This window comes from Leptonychotes weddellii, chromosome 1 (genome assembly GCF_054177405.1).
Source record: "Leptonychotes weddellii isolate Sample4059 chromosome 1, ASM5417740v2, whole genome shotgun sequence".
Lineage (NCBI taxonomy): Eukaryota > Metazoa > Chordata > Mammalia > Carnivora > Phocidae > Leptonychotes > Leptonychotes weddellii.
This window is the reverse complement of record NC_138369.1, coordinates 131,932,856-131,943,859: the sequence shown is the minus strand read 5'-3', so window position 1 is coordinate 131,943,859 and position 11,004 is coordinate 131,932,856. Positions and strand designations below refer to the sequence as shown.

Below are 11,004 nucleotides of genomic sequence, written 5' to 3'. Positions count from 1 at the left end.
TATTTTTGGTTTCCTGTATCCTCCAAATTTTCTACAATAAACATGTATCACTTTAATAATAAGAAAACACACACACAGAGTTATCCAAAGACAAAAAGGCCCAAGAAGGCCTAGAGAACCCAATCCTGCATTTCCCTTCCTCTTTTGCTGAGCCAGTTGGGCCTAAGAAGCCCCCTCTTCTTTCATACCTCATCTTCCTGACACTATGCAGCCATCCATGTGGCCTCAGGCGCCTGTTGGAGAGAACACAGCCTCCAGGGAGGACATTCTTGGCTTCCTCATCCGTGGGTGCAGCCTTTGCCAACCATGCAAGCTAATTTGCATGCAGTGTGGATCCCTTAATGCATTCTGATGGTCATGCGTCCAAAGGCACAAGTTTTTTTTTATAAAAAGAGAATTCAGTGTGGTGTGTGTGTGTGGTGTTTTGCCACTGCATCCACAGGTTTTCATTCCCACTGATGCCATTCCAGTCAATAGGGGTGAGCATTAGCTAGGTATTCTCCATTACTACTTCCTACAGACCTGTCCAGTCCCTCCACTTGGACATATAAGTGGCCCTTATGAAGTAGGCCCTGGGCCCTTGAACACTCTTAAGCTTCACTGCCTCTACCAGGTCTAAGAGAATCAGAGACCCCAAAATCTAACACCCCACAAATTCCCATAAGCTCTGGACTCATTATGTTAACAGGAACCCAGTGAGAAATCCCAAAGCAGAAGTACTCATAGGTCTCTGGAGCTCTCTCTGATCAGGCTCCACCCTGGCCTGAGGACACTGCTACTTCCTTCGTCCCAGTGAGCACAGGGATTCCAGGACTCAGGCGGGGCCAGGAATGCTCCAGTCCTCCTCCTTCCCACTAGGATCACAGGCTTTAAAGCCTGACCTACATGTAGGATTCGCTGGGAGTCCTAGGAGAATTGATCCAGCCAATTAAGTTGGGAAATTGTTCTTTGAATTTAACATGTCCATCCACTCATTTGTGACTTGGTGGGCTGAGGCTTCGAGGTTATTTTTACTTAATCCAGCAAAAAACGATATTGGGCTTCTCCCACTTCACCGGTTTATTCATTTTTTCAGTCAGTTTTGGTTTTTATTAAACTTAGCCTTATAAATACCTCATAAAATAACCCTCATCAATACTCCCCTGTTGGACTCACGCATTTCCATTCTGGAGCTATTGCCTAGAAGAGCTGCTAAGGGACCAGGCAGAAAAATCTCCAGTCGTGTTGCCTTTGGTGTGTACCTTGTGTCCCTACTTGAGAATTTGTCCCTAAAAAGGTTTGGAGCAACATGTGTGTATGCACATATTCTCACAAGTGGGAAGATACCCTCTATGAAAATCCAATTCTATGTGGATCATTCCCTCCACCCTGAGAAGACCATCTATTACCCCAGTGCAATGCTCTGCTTGACTAGCCCACGCCAAGAGGAGCCCACACACATACAAAGAATTACATTTGGAGACCAGATATCATCTTTAATTAATAATGCCACAGCCCAACATCCTTTTTGTTGCTGTAGCATGTTGAGTGTGTGTGTGTGTGTGCGTGTGTGCGTGTTCCTGAACAGATGAAGGGCCTGAGACTCCCAAGCAGGTCTCAGCCAACAGCTCTACTGAGCAGCGACTGGAAGATGGTCTCCACAGTGGCACAGAGGGTTGACTCCTGCCTCCCTTTCTCTTGGACCACCTTTCCTGCATTCTGAGGGCAAAGCTGAAGCCTGTCCCAGCCCAGACTAAAGGGCTTCTTAGCAAAGATCAATCTTCAGTCCCCAGCCCTCACTGCCTCTGACCAGAAGGATGTCCCTGGGCAAAGTACAGACTGCTAGGCAAAGGTGGACAACCTGGGCCAGCCTTGGTCCCCAGGTCACACTGGGGCAGCACTACAGTGGCCCGGCCCTGGGCGGAGAATCCAGAGCTTCTGGGGCCATTTGCTTAGTTCCTCTCACAGATAATCAGGGTAGATCCCAGGCCCTTCCTGGGGCCAGCCAGAGAGGGACAGCCTCGGCCCGTGAGGGCCACATGAGCATCATTTCCAGCCCAAACCTAAGAGCCTGCTCAGTCATCTCCACTCTCCAGTTCCTCGCATGCCCAGTAGGTCCACAGCCCAGACACGGCAGGGGAGATCAGCACGGTAGTGGGTCGCAAGGAGGCCATGAGAGACCTGGGCTGAGCTGGAACTCCAGCCATGTGCCAGCCTGAAGCCAGCCCTCTCCCCCATGGTCACCGCCAGCCAGAGCTCTTTGAAGTCGGATGGGACCCCCACAGGCAAGGCGGCAAGTTCTTGGCCAGGTGCAGAAGGAGAAAACCAAACTGGCTCCACCGTCCCATTTCCACCTGCTCTGTGCCTTAAGAAGGCAAGGAGCCCAAGTCCCCGGGACAGTGTTATCAGCTGTTGGGGAAGCACCGTTGTCCAGGTGAGGCCTCAGGCCGGAAGCTGTGTTTGTTCAGTGGGCTGGGATAGTAGGTGGTTGTGTATACATTGGTCTGCTGCAATGGGTAGAAACTGGCTCTGTCATCGGGGATCAGGTTATTCTTGTTCAGGGTCTGTGGAGGAAGGAAGGAACCGGAGAGGAAGGGGTAAGGGAGAGGTGGGGAAAGGCGACGGGCCAGGGCAAGGCGGTCAGGAACCAGTCAGTGAGCAAACATTCTGGCCGCTGACACAGTTCACCGCACCCTGCGCCCTCCCCAGTGCCCGGCCCAGCTGCGCCAGCTCCGGGCCAGAACCACGGCACCCTGCACCCTGCACTCAGCCTCTACATGAAGGCTCCCACCTTGAACTCCATGGGTGTGTACTTCTCGTTCTTGGGGGTGCCCCCACCCTTGTAGTGCAGGTGGTTGGGGGTGGCAGGGTGGACGAGTGTGGATTCCTGGGACTGGCGCCGGCAGTGCTGGCAGGACAGGTACACGGCCAAGGTCAGCAGCCCAGAGCCCAGGAAGCAGGAGACGCCTGTGGCTACCAGGTGGATGAGACTGAACCCTGGGAGAGGCGGAAGCAAATGGTAAGGAAAGGGCCACCACGAAGAGGAGAGACTCCACTCCTGACCGCCTCCCAACAGGAGGCTCTGAGACATAAAGGAAAGGGCTTTGAGGCCAGACCCAACGGAAACAGGAAGGCCAGGCAGCCGGCCACCAGGGGCCTCTCTCACAGGACACCTGTGGTTTAGGTCAGAGGAAGCAACCAGAGGGTGTGGAGTTGGGTGACTCTTCTTGAATACAGACTCGATGACTGCCTCCTAGCTGGGGGGCAGAGATGGAACCTCCCAGGCCCCCCTATACATGGTCCAGAGCAGCCAGGACCTCCGCAAGGTTTGTCTCTCTGGAGCAGGAAGTGGAGAGACTCCAGATGTCAGAGTTGGGCTGGTCTCCTCTTTGGGGAGGAGAGGTGGAAAGACAGCGTCACGAGGTGGGCAGGGTCCTTTTACCTCCACAGCTGGTGGCCTCCTCCATGCTGGAGGCAGGCAGGATCACTGCAGGAAGACAAGCAAAGAGAGTGTTGGGGCAGGGAGGAGAGAAGGGTCCCTCTGGGGCTAGGTATATCTCTAGGAGGGTCCCTGGGTCAGCACTGAGCCGCGTGGGACGTGGTCTGGGGGCCTTCATTCCATTCTGTCCCCACTCAGACCTTGTCTCTAAGAGGGGCCAGCCCATTCACTAGAGAAGAAGGGGCAAAAGCCCAAAGTATGCACACCTCCCACCCTGGTGTTCCATCCTAGACCCACTAAGATTCTTCAGAAGGGGAAGGAAGCTGGGGGCACAGGGTGCGAAGGGTTGGTGCCAAGGTGCTGGCTTAAGGACCTACCGGGAATCTCGCCGTAGGGGCAGGGGCGGCTCTCGCTGCTGTTTCCGGCGCAGGCGCTGGGCCCTGGGACCAGCTCTTCACAGTGTCGGCTGCGGCTTTGGGCTCCGTCCTCCGTGCATGCACTCCACTCGGACCATGGTGACCAGCCTTCTGTGGGTTGTGGACTCGGATGAGGTTAACTGCCCTGAGACCCCCTGAGGGAGTTCAGAGGGACCCAAGGGGCTCCCCAGCCCCGGCGTGATGTTCCTCATACCTGGGCAAGCCTGTGTAGCACACAGCGCCTCCTCTGTGTGCAGACCAAGACAGATGTCCTCGCCTGGGGAGGGCGCGGGGCTGGTGCAGGAACGTGTGCGTTGATAGTGGCCTCCACCACAGGAGGCTGAGCACGGGGACCAGGAGGTCCAGCAGGACCAGGCACCCCGCACTGCAAGGGGACAGGGTGTGTGAAAGGGGCTGCAGGTGCAGGCAGGGCCTAAGACGCTTCTACCCTATCCCCAGCTAGGCCACTCTGCCCTGGACCACCCTGACTCCATCCTCTGCACCCGCCCTCAGCCCACTGTTAGGGACTGCCCCTTCCTCCTGAGGGGTGCAGGGGGAAATGCTGGCTGCAGAGGAGATACCAAAAACCAACTCTACCTCAAATCAAGCCTCTTATATGGCTAACCCATTAGGGGAGAAAAAAAGTGACAAGGAAGACGAGGAGAGGCCCTGCTCGGTGGGAGAAGGTGCTGTGTCCATGGTCAGGCCACAGACTTGCTGTAGGGCCCACTGTACAGAGTTGGCAAAAAGAATTGGTCGTCTGGGCATGAGGTGTGGCCTAGGGAGTCTCCTTGATGGGGGTTCCCTAAGCGCGGGGTCACCTGGACAAGCCTGGTGGTTACAGTCCTGGTACTCGGCGGCGTCGCCTATGCATGGCAGGCCTCCGCTGCGGGGCTCCGGGTTCGTGCACGTTCTCTTGCGGACGCGGAAGCCCAGCTCGCAGTCCCGGGAGCAGGACGACCACGGGCCCCACGCGGCCCAGCCCCCGCTCACCGAGTGCGGGGAGGGGCCCCCGCTGCGCAGGAGATCCTCCACCAGGGCTGAGTGAGGCACGGGTGGGGAGACTGGCCTCAGTGATGAGCACACCCAGCGGCCCCACTCCTGCCCCACAGGCCTCCGGCTTCTTCCAAACACGATCCACTGCCCCCCGCTCCCCGTAGCCCCGTCCGACTCCCAGCCTCCCCCAGCCCCGCGCCAGCGCTCGGCGCCTGGGAGGGAGCGGGGCGAGGCGCTGTACCGTCGGTGTCGCAGGCTCCGGAGCCGTCCGCGGGGCAGGTTCTGGTCTCCGTCCTCCTCCGGCCAAGCTGCAGGCCGTGGGGGTCCGGCAGGGGAGCGCGGCACGTGAAGCGGAAGCGCTGCTCCTGCCGCGCCCCGCCCTGAGTCACGTTCACGGGCAGCCACGGCGTCCACGGCGTGTTGCGCCGCACTTCCGGGCAGCCCTCGGGGTTGCACGTCTTGAACTCCTTCGGGATGGGAGCGGGTGCTGTGTGGTGGGCCTGCAGCCCCAGGCCTGGCCCGCGCCCCCCGGCCCCCGCCTGCCCTCCCGCGGGGGCAGGTCCTCCGGCCCGCGCGCCCTCATCCCGGCCTCACCACGCCGCAGCCAGGGCAGGAGTTGCCGTTCTCACAGGACCGCCGCCGCGACTGCACGCCGCCCCCACAGTTGCTGCTGCACTTGCTCCAGGAGCCCCACGACGCCCAGAAGATGGGCACCGGGCAAGGCGTGTTTTCGTTACAGAACCTGCGGGGAAGGGTGTGTGGGGGGAGCGGTCATCGCACTAGGGAGCAGGCACCCCCTTCCTTAACAAGAGGTCCCTGGGAGTGCAAGCCTGGGAAGGACAAGAGTCCACCGGCTCACTCGGAGAATCCAGGCCACTTTCTAGGGGGCCCGGCAAGTCTGGGACCGCAGGGCTAGCTTGTCTCAGAAACCTCTGGCCACACGCTCGCTCACCGCTCCTCGCGGCTCTTGCCCACGCAGATGCGGCCCCCGTGGCGGGGAGCGGGGTTGCTGCAACTTCGCTGCCGCACCTGGAATCCGATCCCACAGGACGTGCTGCACAGGGCCCACGAGGACCACGGGGTCCACGCTCCGTTCCTGGTGGGGTCAGAGGGGACAGGGACAGATGATCCTCCGAGTCCTAGCTACTCAGATCTATCTATAGCTAGGCAGGTGGATTTTATATTATTGTCAGTGATACGGAAAATGGCAGCTCCCAACCAGGCCGGCTGTTTATTCGTTCCTGTGTTCATTCATTCCTCAAACATGTGTTGAGAGCCTTTCCCCATATATCAGGCTGTGCTCAGGGCTAAGGGTATAGAGGTAGGACCCGGGGCATGGAGATACTTGTGGGGCAAAAGGACACATTCTCTAGAAAAGGCTCCAGTTGCCTTTGCAATATGCAACCTTTGTTCATCCTTCTTGGTTGTCCAACCCTTGCACTCAATCCCATTCTCTCTTCCCTGTTCTACAACACCCCATGCTTTGCTCCAACCTCAGACACCATTCACTGTTGTCTACTTTGACTCCAATTTTCAAGTTTTGGTTCTATCACTTACTGGCTATATGAGCCTGGGCAAGTTACTGAAAATTTCGGTGCCTCATAAAACTCATCTTTAAAGTAAGGATAATGGGGGCGCCTGGATGGCTCAGTCATTAAGTGTCTGCCTTCGGCTCAGGTCATGATCCCAGGGTCCTGGGATGGAGCCCCACACTGAGCCCCGCATCGGGCTCCCTGCTCCTCGGGAAGCCTGCTTCCCCCTCTCCCACTCCCCCTGCTTGTGTTCCCTCTCTCGCTGTCTCTCTCTCTCTCTCTCTCTGTCAAATAAATAAATAAAATCTTAAAAAAAAAAAAAAGTAAGGATAATGATTGTATTCCTACCCCATGAGGTTGTTTTGACAGTTAAACCAATACACATGTATAGAATGGAGTGATTTTAAGAGAGTCCAAGGTCATACCTCCAGACGATGGTAATCCAGGATTGGCACCAGGTCTGCCTACTTGACCACCGCCCCATGCTGTCCCTCGTGTTTGGAACAGCAAGGCTTATTGAGGCTATGGTCTGTGACTCCCGTGCCTGTCCAGCCTACCTGTTTGTATCAAGAGCCCCCACAAGGCAGAGACTTCTCTCCCACTAGAGTGGAGGGCTCATATTTTAGCCACCTCTCCAGTCCCCTGCACAGCTCTGGAGTGGTTTCTGTCCCTTTGCAGGAACACCTGCCTGGGGATGCCCCATTTCCTCTATTCGCGCGCCCCCCCCCCCCCAGGTCAAGGCAGCCGCCATCCAAGTCCTGTATCCCCACATACCTGGAACAGTTGGCGATGTGGATGGCTGGCCCCAGGCAGTCTCGGCCCCCACAGCGGGGTCGGGGGGAGTCACAGGCTCGGGCCCGACACAGGCAAGATCCTGAATTGTCCCCATCTAAGTGCTCACATGGTTGCCATGGTGACCACTGGCCGAAGCCCCCATCCTGAGTCACATTTCGCACCTGCAGATACACATCAAACAGGTCACACGAGGCAGGGATAGGGAAGGCACCAAGTCCCAGGGGACATGGGGATACTGATGGAGAGTCACAGCCTGAATCAGGGGGCGAGGTCCCAGGTGGGGCGCATGAAAGGGTTCTCACAGGACACGCTGTTATGTTCTGGGTCCAGAGGCTCATGTTGGAGCTGTCCTCAAGCGTGCTGCAACGTTGCTGCTTCTCGTCCCAGCCGCAGTATGGGTCCCGGGCCCCTAGGCACGCCCTGCCAGACAGAGGTCCTGAGACTCAAGCCTGAGGGCCTCCCAGCCTCACTCGCCCCCTCTGGTGCCCTTATCCATCCAGTTGCCCTCCACAGTAATAACTAAGCTCATTGAACACTTCCTGTGTGCCGGGAATCATTTTAAACACTTTACAAGCATGAATTAATTTAATACAACAACCCAGGGCAGAAGGTACTGTCATCATCCTCATGTTACATGGAGGAAACCCAGAGAGCTGAACAAGGACTCAAACCCTTGCCTTCCAGAGCCCACACTCTTAACCTTGCCTTCCCCAAGCCTGGGTGCCCCATGCTCCTCATCTAGGGCCACAGGAGAAGATGTGGTGAATAGAAATCCAAGGAAGTAGTGCCTCTCTGTCAGACATGATGATAATAGAGCCATAAAACATTAGTGATGGATTAGGGACAGTCTGGCCCAGTGGTTCTCCCCACCCTGGCTGCACATTGGAATCACTAAAGAAGCTTTTAGAAAATACTGATACCTGCCCCCACCCATACAAAAGTCTCTGGGGGGTGGGGAGGTTTTAAAAACTCCTAGGTGATTCTAATGGGAGCCAAGTTGAGAATTACTGGGATCTGCAATACAACCTTTTTGTTGTATAAAGGAAGAAACAGCCACAGAGAGCGAAGAGGAGTTCCCCCCAGATCACACAGATTACACATGGCAGAGCTGGGGCTAGAGCCTAGACTTCATTTTCATTTTTTTTTTTAGGAGCTTAGACTTCTTAACCACGATTCTTCCACCATGCTCTTGCCTCCCAGCTGGGAGTCTGACTTTGCCCACTGAGTGAACAGAGGCCCATGCCTCAAAACACAGGGGACACCGAGGCATAGTCCGGGGCCTCTGAGGGCATCCACATGCCTGTGCTGCTCAGGGGCAGGAACCAGAGTCTAGTGCGTCAGCATCATGAGAATGAGCGCAGGCTGCCAAGAGAGGGGTCAGCGTCCCATGTCCCCTTTCCCGGGCCCTCAGGGCTGGTCTATCTGCAGTGACCCAGAGAAGGTAATGGTTCACACTCCAATGAATGCCCCAAATGCCTCCACTTCTCACATTCTAGGGCTCCTCTCTTCCCTTTCTCCTTCAGACTTATTCATTTTATCCTTTACAGTTTTTCTTTTAAAGATTTTATTTATTTGTCAGAGAGAGAGGGAGCGCACAAGCAGGGAGAGAAACAGGCAGAGGGAGAAGCAGGCTACCGCTGAGCAAGGAGCCCAATGTGAGACTCGATCCCAGGACCGTGAGATCATGACCTGAGCTGAAGGCAGACTTTAACCGACTGAGCCACCCAGACATCCCATCCTTTTACAGTTTTTAACAACAACAACAACAACAACAACAAGTTAAATCCGGGGGCGCCTGGCTGGTTCAGTCAAAAGAGTGTGTGATGCTTGATCTCAGAGTCATGAGTTTGAGCCCCACTTTGGGTGTGGAGATTACTAAAAATAAATAATCAAATAAACAAAACTTTTAAAACAATTAAATCTCTACCAGTAAGACTTCAAGGAGGAGAAAAAGAGTATGGAAATTATGGAATCAGGATTTGCTGTTCATTGCTAAGTAAATAGAGTATCAGATTCTGGAGCCTGAAGAAAGTTCCCTCTGCCTGGGGGAACCCACTGCCAACCCCAGGGGATACCCTGGGTCCCTTCTGCCTCCTTTTCCCAACTTCCAACCCTTTTACCCGGCTTGGCTGCTCCACAGCAGTGGGCCTGCAAGAGAGGGTCCAGAGAGAGCACTGGGAATGGGGGGGCAGAAATTGGAGGCCAGGAAGCAGAAAAGGCTTCAGATAAAGGAGGTGCTAGGCTGCAAGGAGGTGGGGGAGTCCACACCATGACATGACTCTGCAGAGGGATTTTTGATGGGCCAAAGGGGCAAGGATGTCAAGGGTTAAAGGAATACAAGAAAGAGTCAAACGTTTTCTCCTTTTGGTGTTTCCAGGATAGAATCCTTCTTTCCTCACGAAGCTTTAAGGAGAGTCTCCTGTCAGGTGAGTTCTTTATTTTCAGTGAGTTAAATGGACCATGTGAGGTTCCAAAGACAAATGAGGTTATATGAGAGAGCTCACAAAGAAGGGGGTGGGGCTTCCCCTTGTTGCCAGAGGAGGCTGAAGAAGATAATGCTGCCCCTTGCTCAGGCAGCCTGTGACCTCATTTAAGGGAGGTGATGCCTGGGGCTTCATGGGCAAGGGCCTTGCTGGACCCCAGCAAGTACCCTCTGGCCCGCCCGGGAATCCAGAATGTTCATCTGTTACTCAAGAATCCGTTTCCATTTTATTCACTCAAGTACAATTGTAAATTGTACAATATAAGTGTGTTCATATTTTCATCTGGGATCAATGGTTTGATTTGGGGGTGTTTCACCAGCAGAATGCATCAAACTAGACACCATGGTACTAGATACAGTGCATATGCAAAGTAGTCCCAGCAACATGTGGTTTTGAGATTCTGCTCTCTGGCTGACATTTGGACCAAATTTGCTGCTACCAAATCCAGCCAATCAGAACTCAATGAAGCCCGCTCCTGAGGGTATTTCCCTCAGCTCTCAGAAGGCAGTATCAAACTCAAGAAGCAGCTGATATGGCACTTTAGAAGCAACATGAATTAAATGAAAGAGAGCCATGAATAGGGCTATACTACTAATAATACTAATAAATAAAATTCTATTCATCAAAAACAAATGTCTGCCAGTAGAGAAAATGGAGAAGAGCAGAAAATTTGAATCAGTTTGTACAAGATAAAAGCAGAAGATTCTGGAGGAATGCAATTTTGCCTCACGCTACTTCTTTCATCTAGGGTCTAAGGAGTCCATCAAAATCCTAAAGGAGAACACAGGCAGCAACCTCTTCGACCTCAGCCACAGCAACTTCTTCCTAGAAACATCGCCAAAGGCAAGGGAAGCAAGGGCAAAAATGAACTATTGGGACCTCATCAAGATAAAAAACTTTTGCACAGCAAAAGAAACAGTCAACGAAACCAAAAGACAACTGACAGAATGGGAGAAGATATTTGCAAATGACATATCAGATAAAGGGCTAGTATCCAAAATCCATAAAGAACTTCTTAAACTCAACATCCAAAGAACAAATGATCCAATTAAGAAATGGGCAGAAGACATGAACAGACATTTTTCCAAAGAAGACATCTAAATGGCCAACAGACACATGAAAAAGTGTTCAACATCGCTTGGCATCAGGGAAATTCAAATCAAAACCTCAGTGAGATATCACCTCACACCAGTCAGAATGGCTAAAATTAACAAGTCAGGAAACGACAGATGTTGGCAGGGATGTGGAGAAAGGGGAACCCTCTTACACTGTTTGTGGGAATGCAAGCTGGTGCAGCCACTCTGGAAAACAGTATGGAGGTTCCTCAAAAAGTTGAAAATAGAGCTACCATACGACCCAGCAAT

At 53.8% G+C, this 11,004-nt stretch overlaps 1 protein-coding gene across 2 annotated transcripts in view; it reads right to left on the bottom strand.

The window, feature by feature from the left end:
• Positions 1-1,454: 1,454 nt before the first annotated feature.
• SEMA5B (semaphorin 5B) overlaps positions 1,455-11,004 on the bottom strand; it is a 105,599-nt gene continuing 96,049 nt past the window's right edge. For both annotated transcript variants that reach the window (XM_081832743.1, XM_081832733.1), the window contains exons 12-22: positions 7,460-7,577; positions 7,137-7,318; positions 5,783-5,926; positions 5,425-5,572; positions 5,072-5,297; positions 4,656-4,874; positions 4,049-4,219; positions 3,796-3,945; positions 3,422-3,466; positions 2,771-2,976; positions 1,455-2,543 (exon numbers count right to left, since the gene is read on the bottom strand). In XM_081832743.1, the coding sequence (XP_081688869.1) occupies positions 2,385-2,543; positions 2,771-2,976; positions 3,422-3,466; positions 3,796-3,945; positions 4,049-4,219; positions 4,656-4,874; positions 5,072-5,297; positions 5,425-5,572; positions 5,783-5,926; positions 7,137-7,318; positions 7,460-7,577 (1,768 nt within the window). In that variant the 3' untranslated portion in view covers positions 1,455-2,384. The remainder of the gene's footprint in view (positions 2,544-2,770; positions 2,977-3,421; positions 3,467-3,795; positions 3,946-4,048; positions 4,220-4,655; positions 4,875-5,071; positions 5,298-5,424; positions 5,573-5,782; positions 5,927-7,136; positions 7,319-7,459; positions 7,578-11,004) is intronic.